This window comes from Acipenser ruthenus, chromosome 2 (genome assembly GCF_902713425.1).
Source record: "Acipenser ruthenus chromosome 2, fAciRut3.2 maternal haplotype, whole genome shotgun sequence".
In the NCBI taxonomy this organism is placed as follows: domain Eukaryota; kingdom Metazoa; phylum Chordata; class Actinopteri; order Acipenseriformes; family Acipenseridae; genus Acipenser; species Acipenser ruthenus.
Genome location: NC_081190.1, coordinates 7,067,929 through 7,085,805, shown reverse-complemented (window position 1 = coordinate 7,085,805; position 17,877 = coordinate 7,067,929). Strand labels below are relative to the sequence as shown.

The 17,877-nt window shown below is 38.3% G+C and overlaps 3 protein-coding genes across 18 annotated transcripts; 2 read left to right on the top strand and 1 right to left on the bottom strand.

Moving 5' to 3' along the window:
* The first annotated feature begins 866 nt into the window (after positions 1 to 866).
* LOC131704940 (spermatogenesis-associated protein 9-like) lies at positions 867 to 5,872 on the top strand. Its single transcript, XM_059006533.1, has 5 exons — positions 867 to 1,030; positions 2,185 to 2,273; positions 2,365 to 2,532; positions 4,742 to 4,837; positions 5,678 to 5,872. The coding sequence occupies exons 1-5, from the start codon at positions 970 to 972 to the stop codon at positions 5,870 to 5,872; spliced, it is 609 nt and encodes a 202-aa protein (XP_058862516.1). The 5' UTR covers positions 867 to 969.
* Positions 5,873 to 6,060: 188 nt separating this feature from the next.
* LOC117403963 (Rieske domain-containing protein-like) lies at positions 6,061 to 11,595 on the bottom strand. Of its 16 annotated transcripts, none has more exons than XM_058987707.1 (6): positions 11,355 to 11,486; positions 10,477 to 10,522; positions 9,304 to 9,492; positions 7,904 to 8,071; positions 7,177 to 7,211; positions 6,061 to 6,629 (listed from the first exon to the last, which is right to left on the bottom strand). In XM_058987707.1, exons 4-6 carry the CDS (start codon positions 8,055 to 8,057, stop codon positions 6,357 to 6,359), a joined length of 462 nt encoding a protein of 153 aa, XP_058843690.1. In that variant the 5' UTR covers positions 8,058 to 8,071; positions 9,304 to 9,492; positions 10,477 to 10,522; positions 11,355 to 11,486; the 3' UTR covers positions 6,061 to 6,356. The 16 variants fall into 16 exon arrangements, with proteins under 16 accessions (XP_058843690.1, XP_058843693.1, XP_058843645.1 ...); XM_058987710.1 differs by lacking the exon at positions 11,355 to 11,486 and adding an exon at positions 11,130 to 11,147; XM_058987662.1 differs by lacking the exons at positions 9,304 to 9,492; positions 11,355 to 11,486 and adding an exon at positions 11,500 to 11,595 and having other exon boundaries at positions 7,904 to 8,059.
* Positions 11,596 to 12,291: 696 nt separating this feature from the next.
* LOC117403868 (probable G-protein coupled receptor 150) lies at positions 12,292 to 13,497 on the top strand. The gene has a single exon (XM_034006329.3). The coding sequence runs from the start codon at positions 12,292 to 12,294 to the stop codon at positions 13,495 to 13,497; it is 1,206 nt and encodes a 401-aa protein (XP_033862220.2).
* Positions 13,498 to 17,877: the final 4,380 nt, after the last annotated feature.

Sequence of the window (17,877 nt, the reverse complement as noted above, 5' to 3'; positions counted from 1 at the left end):
TAAATAATAATAAAACAATGCACTGTTTATTTGTGTCTAACAAGATGTTCTGATACATACATATTCATCTGTCTCTCAGATACACTAAAGTCCCAGAATAAAGAAGGAAGATTCCTCATGCAGCTGTTTTTCCTATTGTCTGTGATGTCTTCTCATTGTATACAGCTTGATTTCAGTGACTTCAGCTGAGAATAAAAGGTTGAGAAAAAACTACTGTGACTATATTCAGGACCAAACTTTGTGTCAGACCTGTTGTATTTAATATCCCATTAAGAGACTTTAATATCCCATGCAAAAACAGCACACACCTGCTTCAGTTTTCAAACTACCATGTCAACACCTATTAAACACAGGGGGCTAATTAGTCCCAACTGGGTCTTATTTTTTTTTTTTTTTTTTTTAAGAATTGCAGCTTTATGCATTCTTTATATTAGATATGATAATGCAGCCAATAATCAAGGAATAGCCCAGGTAAGTAGTGAAAAGGCCTTTTTCATATTTTTTTTTTGTCTGGGGCCAAAATCAGGGCAATTATTATTATTATTATTATTATTATTATTATTATTATTATTATTATTATTATTATTATTATTATTATTTTAATTAGGTTACCCTACAATGTATTTTTTACAGTGAAACATTTCGAATAACTTGTTTTAAAATTGGCCTTTACTCATTTTAAAAACGGGACGCATTTATTTCCACAGTCATAACTTTAAAGGAAATGGCGCTACAGTAGCAATTTATTTGCAACGCGTGCTTCATTATTGCGTCATCACCCCTGTCAAAAGCTTAGGGGTTGTGTTAGACATTGCAGGAGTAAAAAAAAAAAAATACGTTGCCTTTTGAAATGTTATTCTACACTTATCGAGAAAATGAAACAGTAACAGGCATAGTGCCCCGTACTGTTTCGTCTTCAGGGAGTCTGGGGGGAGAAGTGTCTGAGAACGATAACGTAGTTTATAGATCATGTTAAGCAGGAAAATCGGATGGATATGTGGAAGCTTTCTCAAGAAGTTTTCAGGACAAGGTGCGGGGTAACCATTTAACATTCGTTATTTAAGAAGGGAGAACGGCCACATGGAATGCTGTTGCGCCCAAATTAGAAATGTTACACACCTTTTAATGTCTTTTTTAAATCTCGAAATGTGAATTTTAACCTGCAATTGATCACGATATTTCTGAAATTTGTACACAAAAATTGTAAAAATGTAAATGTATGATCAGTCCTCCTGGATGACAGTTAAAAAAAAAATACACTCCATACTATGAACTTTTGTCTTGCTTGGAAAACACATTCCTGATATAAAAATAGCTGGTTTACAATACTGTACATAGTGGTGACGTTTTGAACTTCTGGCTGGTGTAGCGGTATGTATTTGTGGATGACCAAAATAATTTGCTTTCCAGATTGTATTGCTAGAATTGCATTTGTAATATTAGCGTGCAGTCAGTGTGCTGGAAATGATTTTACCTGAATGGAATGTTGCATGTGAATATTGTAACGTGCATGAATCCCATTGGTGCAAGAGCAAATGTTCTATTTAAAAACGCGCTTAATGAAGTAAAGACCTAGATTGAATATATGGTCTACTGAAGTCAATTTGAAATTTTGAGACTGAAATTGTACAATTCTATTTTAAAAGTAAATGTAGACTTTTACAATTCTTCATATTAGTGCAATACTGTCCATATGATTCCTTGAAATGCATTATGAGTTGCCACCAGTCAAACTAGAAACATCAAATGTTGTACAATTTTAAGCCCAAAGGTGGGACAAATTGATGCCATCCTAAAAAAGAATTGAGGGGAAATCCTCGGTCACAGAGTGGATGATGTCACACAAACGTCACTTCCAGTTGTGATGTAATTTAGTATAGGGGTATGTAAGTTATGGTGATCTGTTTTCACATAGAGGTGTTATAGTGCTTATAAGCTTCAGCCTGTTGACACTTGAAACATGTATAGCAGTTGTTACTGTAAACATGTTCCACTGTTTTGTACTCGAAGTTGTTGTGCTTTTGGAACACATAAAGAATACTCTGCCCCGTCTTTGTGAACTACCAGGCACTCTTGGAAATGAAGTGATGTATCTCAATGAGCATTTTTCTTGGTTAAAAGAACAAAACATGCTTTATAGAATGGAACCACCACACATTGATACTGTCGCTTTGACCCCTTTAGCGTCGACAGTCCAGAAAGCTTCTTTGGACATTCTTGAGGAAGTGAAGGACAAAATGCCTAACATTGTAGAAGTCCCCCAGTCCTCTCAGGTAGATATCATACTATTGCAGTGTCACATTAAAAAAAAACATCACCCTTGCATAGGCACTAAACAGAGCTCAGCCCATGTATTTCATTTAGCAGCCCTATGAATCTATTGTGAGAAGATGCAGGGGTTTGATGGTTCGAGCTCTTCCTAAACCAGGACAGGCACCAGTACAGCAGCCCAGACTCTCTGAGAAGAACACCCCTGCCCAGCTCTCCATGACAACTACTAGCGAAGCAAAGCATTCAGCATCCCAGGCCATGGTAAGAACAACACGTCTTCTCGGTTTTATTCATTTATTTAAACTGTGGTACTTGTGAAATGAGTGCTCATGAAACACAGAGGACAATGGCACTAGCTAGACACAGTGCCAGAGGCAGCTTGATGAGGGCCTCATCTTACAGCTCAGCATCATATTATTATACATATACAGCAAGTCCCTGCATGCAACAAACACATTATTACATTCTGTTTTAATTAAACGCAGAGCAATATAAAGGCAATTCGCAAATCTGAATAATTTGGCAAACTCCAAGTAACAGCTAAGAAATGTCTCTCATGCCTCTCGTTAGCATTACCTCCTCACAAGTCCCAAAGGTGTCAACTGCAGCATACTTCATTGGTACCAAACAGAGAGACTGTGCCCAACATGGGTATTCAGGGAGTTTGATCTACTTGATTGGTTAGCAACACTGATGATCACAATTTCAGGGCACCAGCAGGTAACTGGCTAGTGGGATCAGCAGTTACAGTAGACTAGCTCAGGTTTGGAATTGATTGTAATGTCCTTAACCCATCATCAGTTACAACCGATGACGCTGCTGTAATAACATTTCCACAAAACAACCTTAAACTTGGTAGAAAATCAGAAACAACCAATTGAAAACCAGCTGGATTGCAATTTGCAAGTGGATCAAAACTGGTGCCACCAAAGCCGTTACCACAAAAACTTGAGTACGTTTTCTCAAAACGTGAAATCTGTTACAGATTTGCCATCACAAAATCTGTTGCAGTTTACTCTCGTTATGATGATAAAAATAAATGAACGAAAAGTAAAACATTTAATATAACCTCTGGTTAACTGAATCGATGATATACTGTAATCATATACTGTAAAAATTCTTTACTAGCCACCCAATACAAAACCTCACACTTTATCCAATCATCTCCGTACGTGATCAAAATGGAGCTATCCAAGCATGATCATTGTATGGGGTTTTCACTGTATTAATTCCTATAGTTGATTCTTGACACTCTTTCTGACAATACTGTTACAACTGTGGATTGCTATCAGGATAATTAAGTCTTGAAAAACTTTATTACAGTGACATCTAGGGGTAGAAAAATGTAACAAACCATTTTTATACTCTGCAGCATTTTATGTGTTGTGCAGGGCCTTGCAAACACACATTTCAAATCCCCAAACAAGCTTTATTCTGTGTAGAAGTCAGTTCACAAGGAGCATGTATAAACAGAAAGTAAAAATGCAGGTTGGACCTATTGTACCATTATTTATTTCATCAGCCTAAAAAGGACAGCAGAAAACAATATGTTTTTTGTTTCAAATTGAGATGCTGCTGTTGTCAATGTTAAATATTATTTATTTTTTCATGGTCATGGTCTTGCAAATGAGATTTTAATCTTAGTTATATAGTAGCATATCTGTCTGGCGAACTAGCAGGTTGTGTCACAGAGCAATGTCCATTTCAGTCACTCTAGCCTGTCCAGTAACAGAATCTGGGCGGTTGAAATGGGTGTTGATTTGGTGGGACAGGGCTGTACGGCAGCTGATAAACTATCCTGACAGCAGCTTGAACAAACTGGGGGACGGGGGCTTGATCAGATTACAAGCTAAAAATACGGCTCTCAAAGTAGCATATTTCTAAAGCTCACTTTAAGAAGGGACATTTCTTCTTCTGCCAGTGTTAAAAAAAATGGATAGACAATGTTGTGAAATGTGCTTCCCTCCTGTCATCCTATCCTACTTTTATTACCTTAAATGTTAACACTGTAATATTCAAGACACAAACAGTCCTGTAACTGTGATGTGTTGGAGGCATTAGTGATGGTTACTAGTGCAAGTATTAGCAGGAGCATGTGTGTTCAGCACGTAGGTATCAAGGAGAGATGCTTCTAGTGGAGAAATTAAGCAAACTGGTCTGTCAACTGAATGCATGAAGCTGTAAACAGAAGGCTAAACTATTTACAATTGTAGTACACAGACGCAAAATAATTATACCGCAATGTAATCATGATGATGGGACACCGGCGCTTTGAAATGCTGTCAGCGAGGCTTTCATTTGCTTGCTAAGCAATACCCTTGCTATGCATACCACCTAGGAATGCTTGACGTGAAAGGCACTATATAAATTCTCGTACTGTAATAAGGATCATTTTAAGCCCTAGTTGGTTAAAAGGGCGAGGTTTATAAATACAACATGCAAGAGTTAAAACTTTGGGTTCTTGTTGCAGGGTGGAAAGGTCTCCGTTTTGGATCTACTAAGCTGGCCTGCAAAATCAGCCTTCTCTGGCATGCTGCAGGCTTCTTACACAGTATGCATGTACCTGGTAGGTGTATTGAAAACATATTATTGCTGTGCTTCAAGAATGTAGGAAGTAGTCTGTTTTTTTAATTGCTGTTGCATTTCTTTCTATTAGTCCATCAGCTTTTTGTGTGGACAGCCTAACGGTACAAATTCCTATTCTGATGCTATGCTTTACTCACCACCAACATTATCAATGAGATTCCTGAACATATTTACAATTACTGTACTGTGTTGTAACATTGCTATTCACCATCATGCCCTTTTCAACTTGTCACTGGCAGTATCAGTCAAGTCAAGTGGCTTGTCTGTAATAGTAACAATGTAGAGTTCATTAAGATAAGCTAAAAATCAGTATATAATGTTAACTACAAGCTAAGATTCAAATAGCTTTATGCAAAATTTGAGGGCAAATGCAAAATAGCAATTGGTGTCAATTGCTGAGATATGAATGGAGCAATGAGTGTTTTAGGGCAAGAGAAATATTAGGAGTAACAGTAATTTTTTCATGCATGAAATATTGAAGAAAAAAAAAATTAGTTTGGACAATGTAACATTTTTCCCGTTGCTTTCTATGGGGGAATAAATTGCATCCTCACATGAGGTTATCATGCAATTGCGTCTTTAACATGTCCCCATAGAAAGACTAGAAGAGTTTGTTTTTATTTGTCCCCAGATGAGGGGGCTGTGCATGAAAGGGTTAAAGAAATAACAGGAATATTCCCACAACAGCACATGTACAAAGTTATAAAAAATCATGTTGTTTAAACATGGTATACATCTTTAAAAAAAAAAATTGAACTTTTTTACTAAATTATTTAATAAGAAATACCAAATAATAATGCTTTTTTTCTTTTGTCCGCAGTCAATGCACTTTAACAGGGCTATGTCCCTGGTAAGAAAGGCAGCCGTAGAAGAACAGCCTAGGTGGCAAAGCACAGAGAGGGCAGGGATGGGGTTTGTGGTTTCAAAGCACGGAGTCACTGCCAGGTATTACGAATCGAAGCGACAGGAGTGGCTGTACGGTTCCTATGGCGACTCCTCGTTCTCCTTACTCTAAGTAAAAAGGATATGCATCTCCAAACTTTGTATATGAGCATGTTTTAAACACTGGTTACCGCAGTTCAATAATGTTGTAACCTGTTCATAACTGTCAACACTCAATCATAAATCAGTTATAAGTAAATCAGCCATAGACAAGCGTTTCAACAAGTACTACAATGTAATAAACACAAAATAGATCAGACATTTCTTATTTAAAAAATCATCTAATTTTATTACCAAGAAAAAAAAAAAACAACAACCTTAAACAAACCCAGTCAAAGGTCTTCTGCAGTGGTGCTCAAAAGCTGTCACTGCTTGAGCAATACCATTTTTTTTTTTTTAAATACATAAAATATATCACACACACTAATGAACAATGTCTACACAAGATTAAAAAACAAAGAGGTGTTCACAGAGCAAGGGCGCCTCAGCAGTGGCTCAAACGTTCTCGTCTGCATTGCAGTTGCAGTGATCAGCGTTGGTGCAACGTGTTCATCGGGTCAGGTATTTGATGCTTTTTTCAGAGTCTGCCTATATTCTTCAGACTGATAGTAGTCCGAGTCTATGCCAGCGCTCAGGTCAGAGAGAGTGACGTACACGTCCCCGTTTCTCACATGAACACAGTGGGTCCTCTGCTTCACCCCTTTGGAGCACCACTTGGCTGTGGACTTGGGAGCCCGTGGGTTTATGCTTTGATATAGACCCTCTCCTTCAGCCAGAGTGATCTTGTACTTGTGCCACGGACACACGATGCACAGCTTGCCATTGATCTCCTACAAAATATAAATTAAAGAAACAGTAAGTATATAGTATGCAATCCCCCACCAAAACAAAAACCCAGTCACCACAATTGTACAGGACTTATTTTGTAATGTTATAATTTAGTTTTTTCAGCTTTTAAGAAAATTCCACACCATAAAATTCCATTGTTGTGCATCACTTCAAGTCACCAGCAACCTATTAGCAGAAACGAGGCTTATGAACTCAATGACAAATCATTGTAAATGTTCATACCACAGCAGGTTCTAACAGATTAAATACATTAATATCAGCTTTATGACTTATGTAGTTAGATTTAATGTCATACTGATGTATGTTTAGAAGTGTTCAGTGGCTACCTCTCACCAAGTTGACATAAAGAGTGTGCGAGACATGCACTCTCAACTTTATTAGAGCTAGGACTGAACACTTACAAATACACACCAGTATTAATCCCACATTTCAAGAGGAAGTTTTGTATTGCACTTGAGGTAGCACAGCATTAGCCTGCAGGGAGCAGTCAAGTACAGATAGGAGGAATGCAGAACTGCACGGACTTGCCTCAATGTCCCCAAGGTGTAATGGTCCCCCTGCATCTGCAAAAAAGACATCAAGCCCATGAAATGCAGCCAACAAATATATATAATTATTTATTTCTTAGCAGACGCCCTTATCCAGGGCGACTTACAATCGTAAAAGCAAATACATTTCAAGTGTTACAGTACAAGTAATACAATAAGAGCAAGATAAATACAATAACTTTGGTTCAAGCAAGTACAAGTGTGACAAAATACAACTCAATAATACAGCAGATAACAGTGATAGTTACATCAAGATATGATTAAATACAAAATACTACAGATTAAACACTTGGCAGATTACAGTACTCTGAGGTACAGGATTAAATGCAGTAAAATAGGGGGCAGATAGGAGCAAATAAAGCGCATTTAAGGAAGGGTGATAGTGTCCCAGGGGAAAAACACAGGTTCTACAGGTGCTGCCTGAAGAGGAGAGTCTTAAGGAGGCGCCGGAATGTGGTCAGGGACTGGGCAGTCCTGACATCTGTAGGAAGGTCATTCCACTGTAGGTAGGTAGGTAGGTCATTCCACCACTGCGGAGCAAGGTGGAATTATATAATATATATATATTATATATATATACATACATATACACTCACACACACACACACATATATATATATATATATATACATATAGATACACATACACACATACATATATATACACACACACCTTTCTCCAAAACAAATAAAACTGCAATAACTTACGGTAACAGTGCATGTCCATGGCATAGAACTCTCCTTCATGGTAGATAACTACCACATGCCTGCCATGCACAACAGCCGTTTTTCTTTTGGACTGTATGAGGTCATCTTCCTTCCCCACAAAAACTGATGATTCTACTCCAGCTGTAGAGGCCATACCTTACATGTTACCTAAAAAAAATAAAATACAAATCAATAAATAAAAAAAATACTGTAAAAATAATCTGTAGTAAGGGTTTGTCACGGTTCATTTCGGTAGCCATTTAACTTGGATTTAATCTACGGGTCTACAAAAGAACACATGTCTATCTCTGTTTCCTGAAAAATACACACTTCGCTTAATGAACCATTTCTCAGAATATTAAAAACATGAAGCCTTGATTCGAGGAAACGCTTGTGTTCTGAAGTTGCTGATGAAGCAAGTGAAAAAGAACCTGCAAAAGAAAACACTCATGCAGTGTTTGGAATTATATTTTCCCCAGAGGAATACAGCGATTGTATCGTTATTAAACTAGCAACAATCAACTAGGTTACACTGAAGAGAGCTCCATTGCTGCTGTGGAGTAGTTGCTTGCTCGTTTTCTACTGTAAAACTATTATCTTCACCTTTTCACTTGCTTCCAAAATACTGTCCATATAATCAGAGGGGTGAAAATATTGCATAGCAGTTCCATTTCTAGTTTTACCAACACTGTGGCTGATCAAGCTCATAGTAAAACCTGGAATGGGTGAAACTGCTATGCAATAGGAGGCTTATTTCCATCCCTGAACAAAAAGCAGTCATTAACAGACAATGCAGCAGTAGAATTCAACAATTTAGAAGGCTGTTTTTGCAAACGTATGTTTCTGTTTTCTCCCAGCACACAATGCTGAGTTAACCCTTTTACTAAACTTGCAGCCTTGCCTGGGAACAAAATCCACATTCAACACGTCAGTGCAATAAACATACTGTTGAATGTTGGAGAAGAGATTAAACATCTCAGATAATAGAAATGTAATGTCTGAAAATGAAATTACATAGAACAAAACGCATGTACCCTGGTCACAGCCTCACACACCTTGACTTTAAAGAAGGCAGCCTGGAACCCAGTGTACCATGTCTGTTGTGTGGTGACAATAAGAAAAATAACAATAATAGACTACCCAACTGATGGTTATTAAGAGGTAAAGTGCTGTAGATTAACCTGTCTGTGAAAATATAGACGTCCTTACAGAAGAAACAGAAACACAGTATTAGTTTTGCGTAAGTTACTTACACAAATGACTATATAAAAGGCATTTGCTACTATACATAGCAGTTTTTCTTTTTTTAAATTACCAGAACCTGTACCTGTGTTTGTTTGTCTTTTGTTTATGAATATACATTTTGTTACGGTGACTTGTACACCGCAGGGGCTGTTTACCCGTTAATTGCTGGTAACTGTTTCGCTTCTGTGCGCGTCAGATGTTGCTCTCAGAGTCTGGAACCTGCAGCTGGGAGAGAGGAGGGAGCCCCTCCACGTGAGGCGTGGGGCCAGCCAGTGCAATCAGGGGCCTCCTCGGACCCGGGAAATTTGTTATGAGAACTCGAGGTCTTCACGTCTGTCTTTTTCCTTGGGTCGACAGGCGTAAAATTAATCATTTCGCAAAATGTGTTAGCAAGGATACAAGTTGCCGACAGACTAAAAATACTGTACGCATTCAAAATGAACCAGAAACACTTAAGCTAGCGGTATTGACTTTTTTTTTTTTTTTTTACCGTAATCATATCGGCGGTATTTATATTTGTGGGTGCCTGCAGAAGATACCCCACATGTTATAGCAGCACTGCTAGCACAAAGCACGTGACACCGGAAGTGGTTTTGTACTCGCTGCTAGCTTCTTCCTGGGGGAGGTTACACGCTGGTCTTTGCACGTCATACAGGACTGGTATTTGGGACTGATGACGGGACATTTTGATGTGAATATTTTAGATATACCTTACTTTAAATGAATATTCAAAATGGAAACCCATTGAGCGCGGAGTGGTTTTACAAAATAAGTGCGTACGTGTGTGTTTAATTATTTTTGGATATCTCTACTACCCTTATACTTTCTGGTAGCAATACACTGTAGTAAATGCAGTATTTTAACTAATTAATTGTTAATGGTATTTTGCAGTGCAATTCAACATTTCAAACCACTTCAGGATTATATTCTGTTACTTTCTTTAATCTGCTATATTTTAAATAAACACATACACCTATTTATATCTATCTATCTATACATCTAACCAAAGCAAGCATCTTCAGATAATTAGTTGATGTGCAATATGCTGGGAAAATGCACATCAAAGGGTCAGCAGTACTGCACGGATATCAGTGAGCTACAAACAATGCGCCTGCTGAAAATACGAATACCAGAATCAGCTGGGCAACTGGTGGACTGCTACGAGTTGGGAATTGGGACAAATGTTAGCTGGTCAATACTGACAATTCCTGGGTATATATGCAACGAAGTGACTGCAAGGAGTGGTCCTTCGCTTTTCTGTAGTTTTACCTACTACAGAAAGTTACTATAAAATTAGACGCAGAAGGTTTTTGCAAGAGTTACCCTACCTTTGTCTTGTTGCCACAGTCTCAGATACAACTGCATTCCCGTTGCCTGTTAATTAAAGAAAAAAAAAAACCGCTGATTGTCCTCTTATTTTCTTGTAGAAAATATTCTAATTAAATGTATGATGTATACATTTACACCTAAAGGTTGTATATCTTTCCAACACAGGCAGGTATTTTAGTTGTTATCTATATGGGTTATACATATATTTTCAAATGTATTAAGAATGGTGTTGTAGCGCCACCTAGTCAATTTACCGGACTACGTCACTCACTTAGTAGTATGTAGGAGCGGGGGACTCCTAAAATTCAATTTTGTATGAAATCCGCGCACACAATAACCCTTCGAATAAATGGAATCACAAAGTAGGCAGTTTGAAAAAGTTCATTTATAAACTGAGAACAGCGCCAAAATGAATTATCTAGAGCAGTTTATGAAAACTACTAAAGATTGATGAAGGCAGCAGCATCCCACCACCAAGGCAATTAAAAGCGACGGAGCCACCTCGTGAACAATCACATAAAATAAAACAAAAACAACCAGTGTCAAAATAAACTAATTAATTAAGACAAAATTATCAAAACTGAATAAAAAACGAAAATACGCAGTGCTCATACCCAAATCCAAGACAAAAACACCCTGTAACTCACTGTACCAAATAAGTGGAAGTGAACTGTCTCCACAAAAATCACATGGGTAACTATACTAAAAAGAGAAAGAAATAAAACTACTCAAAAAAAAAAGGTCACTAAAAGCTATCAATAAAAGTTACATACACTTGTAAAGTTACTAAACGAAGCAAAGGTTTAAAAAAAAAAAAAAAAAAAAAAAAAGCTATTGAAGAAACAGGGGAGGGCGCTCTTGGTCCTATGAAAAGAACCTCCGTTCGCCATCAACACCAGACAGACACCCTGGACTGTCCAGCACTGCATTTAAGAAATCTCATTCACAATGCAAGACATGTATTTCCCACTAGATGGCAAACTACGACCTGAATTTCACTGATCAATGCTACAATAAAACACCTTTTTAGTTGATTAGTTCAGACTTTCCCAGTCCTGGTCCTGGGGGACCCCTGGGTCTGCTGGTTTTCATTCCAGCTGAGTTCTCAATTACTTAATTGAACCCTTAATTGACTGAACTAATAATGTGCTTAATTAGACCTAAAAAGTTGCAGATTTCAAGTTACTTATAAAATGGTATAAACTTGAAATCTCCAAATGTTTAAAAGCTGAAAACAATTAAAAAGGTCTAATTAAGCTAACGAATAATTAAGGGTTCAATTAAGTATTTGAGAACTCAGCTGGCGTGAACACCAGCAGACACAGGGGTCCCCCAGGACCGGGATTGTGAAAGCCTGGAGCAGATGATGGGTCTTGCCTGTTTTTTATTCTACCCATCCACCATTTCAACCCATCTATGAATCTGTACACATAAATCGTATTATAGTGTAGACCTAAATGCAAAGTATTGATTTAATGGCAATTAAATATGCATTCAAAAGTCCACCAGTTAATTGCTAAAAGTAAGACTGTAAGACTATAATCAGTTTGCGCAGACTTGCACGTCACCACAAGCCCCCTATACAGCACTTCCCACCTTCCCATGCCTTCTGGTTGTCATCACATGACGCGCAGTGCCTCTATATAAACTGCTGGTATTCAGAGCCCTTTCTCTGTTCGAGATGTTCCCTGGCTGGTTACAGGTGATCCATTGACCAACAGCTGTTTGCGTCATATCTGCTGAGGAAAGCTTTGCCTCTGTTTTTTTTTTTAATTAAGTACTTTGGAAAACATTGTTAAAGGCGCTTCTAAGTGATGGAAGCTCTGACCAGCTTTGATAGTTACCTGCACGCGAACTCATCCTCACTGCTGGTCAGTCAATGGAATCTAAACGCTTCCAACATTGGAGGGGAAGCCACCGACAGTCCACAGTATGACAGGCCAATCCGAATCATCACCATGACCGTGATCTTTGCAGTGGCACTGGTGGGCAACTCGACCGTGCTTTACAAGATCTGCTGCCGGAAAAGCAAGAGGCGGAAAATCGATTTCCTCATCACTAATCTGGCCCTGGCGGACCTGTGCGTCTCGGCCCTCACTCTGTTTTCTCAGATCATCTGGGAGGTTTTAGAAGACAAGTGGGTGGCAGGGGAACTGGCCTGCAGGCTCTTCAAAATTTTGCAGGTGTTTGGACTGATTGCTTCGTCCAACATCATTGCAGTAATCGCACTGGAGAGGCACCACGTTATTGTAAACCCCCTGGCTTCTCCGCTGCCAACAAAAATACTGGCACTTGTTGCCTGGTTCACAGCCCTCCTCCTCTCTGTCCCGCAGGCTTTTGTGTTCAAAGTCAAGGGCGGAGAAAAGTGCCTCAGCACATTTGGTGACCTGCCCAAATGGCATTTCCAAATGTACATAATTTACGGATCCATCGCCGTGTTTTTCGCTCCGTTCTGTATCCTGTGCGTTGCTTACACCCGAATCCTGTGGACGATCTGGAGGAAAGAGCAGCACGTGGACAGCAAAGGAGCAGACCCGAAACAGCTAACGAGGAGACCCGTGAGGATTATTGCAACTAACAGCGCGATCCCCCGCGCCAAAATAAAAACCCTCAAAATGACCCTGGTGATCATCATCCTCTTCATTATCTGCGGGCTGCCTTATTTCATCATCGAAATGAAAGTGGCGTTCGGGACCAGCACGGAATTAGACGCGAAGGTAATCGCGGTGCTGGGCGTTTTTGTCGTCTCCAACAGTGCTGTCAACCCTTACGTTTATCTGTTCTTCAAGACCGACAACGTTTACCTGAGGAAACTGGAGAAAAAACTGTGCTTCTCTTGCTTGAAGGAGTACAGGGAGAACACGTTTCACAGGGAACGGCTTGTGCACCCGGGGAGGAAAGCAGAACGGTCCACAACCACCACGACTTCAGAGACGGAGACTACAGCGGTGCAGTCAGTCAGTTACATCAAATCTGCCTTGTCCCTCGGTGACATTGCGTCTTGTGAAAGCTCAATATGATACATTAACGAAAGAGGCTGCGTGAAGTTTATTAATGATATGTCTTTCTTATTATTTTGGCGTCTTCTCTGATGCAACTATCTGTAAAGTAAATCTGAATTCTGCTTGTATATTTGATGGTAAAATTATAGCTCATAAAAACGATCTGCTTATAACACATTACAGGTGATTATTTGCTAGAAATTCTTCTCTTTCTTTAAGCAATGCAGCATGTAACGGTGTAAAATCGGCTATATAATGCAAGTAAAGCAATGTACCATTATACCTTAAATTAAATTAGGCGAAGTGACAATTTTGTAAAATGAAAAACTGGTATTGCAATAAATAAATAAATAAATAAAAGAATTACGACACTTATATGGACACAAAAAGTGATTTTGGGAATAAACTGTAAATCAGGCGCATACGCTTAATTTAGTTAAATGTGTGTTTTTGTAGTGGACTTCTGGAATGTATGTACTTATATATTTTGATTTGATTGATTCTTATAATAAAGTTATTATTGCTTAACATTCAGGAGAATTAATATATGCTTCACAGTTAGAACATAACATAGAGCAGTGTATAGGTTACAGTGTACCATCTTCTAGTGAATGTCTTTTTACACCACTACCATATACACTGTAAAAATAACACCGTATTGCTACTGCCAATTTACCTTGATATTGAAATGGGTTGTTAATATTAGTGTAAAATACTTAAAAAAAGACGCCCCCAAAAAACGTTAAATAATACGGAAATATGCACTAGACTGAACCTCTTATCATTATTAACAGTGGCAACATGCAGTCATTAAGTCATGTATAATGATAAAAAGTATTTCAGTACCATGCACCCCACCATGTCTGCTGATGCAAATTCAGAGCTATCAGTTTGGGAAATATAAACTGTATGTAGAGAGTATATGACAATTATTCAATGAAATGAATATTTGCAACGGGCTTAAGAAATGAACACATTAAAATTGCATTGCGTATGTCTTTATATAGTTCACAAACACTCTACAAACCAACAGAGAGAAGATAATACATTTACAATAACTGCCAAATGAATGATAGCATTTTATTGAAAACGACCAGTTGCGCTTGCGTGCTTGTGGTGGAACCCTAAGGGGTGTGTCAGAAGATCCACACATTCTGTAGCAGCGCTTGCGCTGTAGCTGTCAGTGAACAGGTCTAGCAGTATAGCTATGCCCGTGCCACCCCTGAATTTTTTCTCTTGGCCAACACTACGATTTACTGTTTTTATGTCAGCGATGTAGTTTATCAGTTGGTTGTGCATGTGTGTAACTGCACGACAGCAAATGCTATGACCGCAGTGTCCCGCATGATGACCCATATCATTGTCTTCGGGTCCTTATGTTGCATGTTTGCATCTCACACACAATGCCGCGAAAATGTTTTTTTTAAAAGTTTACTGCCATGATGTCGTCATGTTTTGAGTGTGAAAACGTTGGAAGACGATACTCATGACGTGAAGTTTCTCTCGGTTGTGGTAATACACCTGCAGCTTCCACAGTGTTGGTATATTTCCAGTGTTTAATGACAGAGTAAACACGTGAGCCAGAGGCTATCGAATAATATTACTAGCCAATTAGAAAGAAAGGCTTCAATTGATCTGCTACAGCTCCCCTTGAAGCCTTGTAATAATGATGCACACAGTTGATGGTATCACATACTCACAATCTAATTTAACAGTACCAAACGTTTTTTTTGTTGTAAAATACGTACTTACTAAACAAGTCGTCCCAACTTTCCAAAAAATACTTCGATTTTTGAATTTTGTCTATTATTATTATTATTATTATTATTATTATTATTATTATTATTATTATAATCTACGAAAGTGCTTAAGGTTGAAAGGAATAATGTTTCCAACATGCAGCCACCGTGCAGCAGGGTGGTTGTTATTGAATCAGACGTTGTAATATTGCCCATTGCATAATAGACCGTTGAGTTTCGTGTCGCCAGACCAAATTCAGTTTCGTTTGTCCAGAAGTCTTGAATGTTTTTGTTGTAGACCTCCACCCCCTTCTTTGTTTTGGTATCACAGGAAGCTCAGTACATAGTACTACAGAATAACGTTTCTGTTGTGTCCTAAGTGATCCGAGTTCAGAAATTCAGTATGTTTGAGAAAAAAATATTGTGCGTTAACGGATGTGGTGTTAATCTGCATTTTACTGAGGTTAGACCATTTTTTAAAATTATTATTAGTAATGGATGGTGATGATGCATACATTCTGAAGTATGCACTGGGATGGGGAAGGGATGGGTGGGGGTGGGGTGGGGGTGGGGTGGGGTGGGGTGGGGTGGGGTGGGGTGGTAGGGGGGGGCAATGTACGCAAAAAAGACTTTTTTATATGCTGTGAAATATTCACATGCCTTCTTGCAAAATAACTGTAGCCATTAGAGATAATAATAATAATAATAATAATAATAATAATAATAATAATAATAATAATAATAATAATAATAATACAGAAGCTGATAAAATAGAATATACTTCTGCATCTCTCTCCTGATTTTTTTGGCCATGTCTGATAATCATCAAAGCAGAGACAACAATGGAGGATCATATATAATAGGAATGTGGACAATGGGATATTAAACAAGTAAGAAATGAATCTTAATGTGCGGTGAAATACCGTGATCAGTGTTTAGTCAGTATCGGGCTAGTCCCCAATTGTGAAAGCATCAAGGAGCTAAACTAACTAACCGAGCAGTGAATACACAAGTACAGCCTTGGGGTTAAAAGGGTATTGTGTGTGGAAACCCTGATAAGAGGTTTTCTATACCCAGGGCTCTTGTATTAATTTAAAGAGAATGAAAAACAGAAGACCTCAGTGTTGCTACCCTGGTTGGAAGAGCCACTGGCGAAGCTGCCAATGTCCAGTTTCAACTCCAATCCAAACCGTGTCAGAGGAACTGATGAATCTGTCACTGACTTACAAAGACCACAAAATAGCCACCAGAGGGGCAATACTTTTTTGTACTGCTGATCTGGGATGAAAACCAATCATCAGCCAAGCAGTCTCTAAGCCCCCTTGACAATAAACTGTTAAACTCACCCACCAAATAAGATACTTACAAGGGATGTAAAAAATCAACCCAGTTTACAGCTGGCAGAATTGCTCCATTGAATGGTGTAATCCACGATACCAAAGTTACAATACAGGGCTCGATTCTATTCTATTCTCAGTTATTTTCTAAGTTTATATTGTCATGGAGTGACCCTAAACCTGTCTTCCCTTGTACAAGGTGCGAGCACCTTTTTTGATTATGCGGCTGGGATGTCTGACTCTTTGATAGAAACAGTTTAATTTATTTGAAGTCTTCCCACTAATGATGGAAATGGGAAGTAGAGATGGGAACCCAGCTAACAAGATTTAAGTTTTTGCAGGTATCAAGTCAAGGCCCTGGTTGCCCACACCTCTGATGTAAAACACTGGATGCACAGGCCTGTCGTGGTGTTCGCAGAACCAGTCCGAGCTGAGCCTGGCACAGAGTTCCAATCCTGTTGGGAACGAGTTATTAGACATGGATTGAATGATTTAAACTGGCCTGTATTGATTGAAATAATATGATATACACTTTGTCAATAATTATAGTAATACTGTATATACTCCTTTCAAATAGATCTGTAAAACCAGCAGAACATATTATTAGCAGTCTATGAAAGCACCAGCTAGAAGGTGTCAAACTTGGCAGGCTGTTAACATATTCCAGTTTTATGAGAAAAAGTAGCCAGTTTCTTTCGTTACTTTCATTACTTTATGTCTCATATTAATCAACACCAAAAAATTGGCAAAAGGCTAGAATGTCAACACCTGTTTCAACTGGATTTTGTTTGAACAGAGAAAGGGGTCAGACTTAATTCAGTAAAATAATACCATTTCTAGGAGCAACTGTTACACTGAAGTAACTGAATTAGAACTACATGTTATAAAATCATTTAAATTTAAACTCTTATACAAATAACAGTATTGTTCAAAGAACATATTACATTTAAATACAAAAGAAGTTCAGTACTGACACTGTCAGAATATTGTAATACTTGTACTGTGTTTTAAAGAATATAAAACCAGCATAAATAATATTGCAGCAAATTATGAACTGGTTACAATGATTTGAACAAAGAAAACTGAACAAGTGTTAATGTTAGAAAAAAAGCTTGTCTATGTGCCTTTGTCATTAGTGCACATACACTCGTGGAAGCCTGTAACCTTAAAACAGGCAGGCCTCTGGGGGAACTAAACACGGAGGCTATAATTAGTAAAAACAAAAGGGTAACCCTTTCTAGACAGAACGATATTTGAAACTAAAAAGACCTATTTGATTTTATTTGATTGTGTTGTTACTAAGCATAGAGGTTTTAAATAAA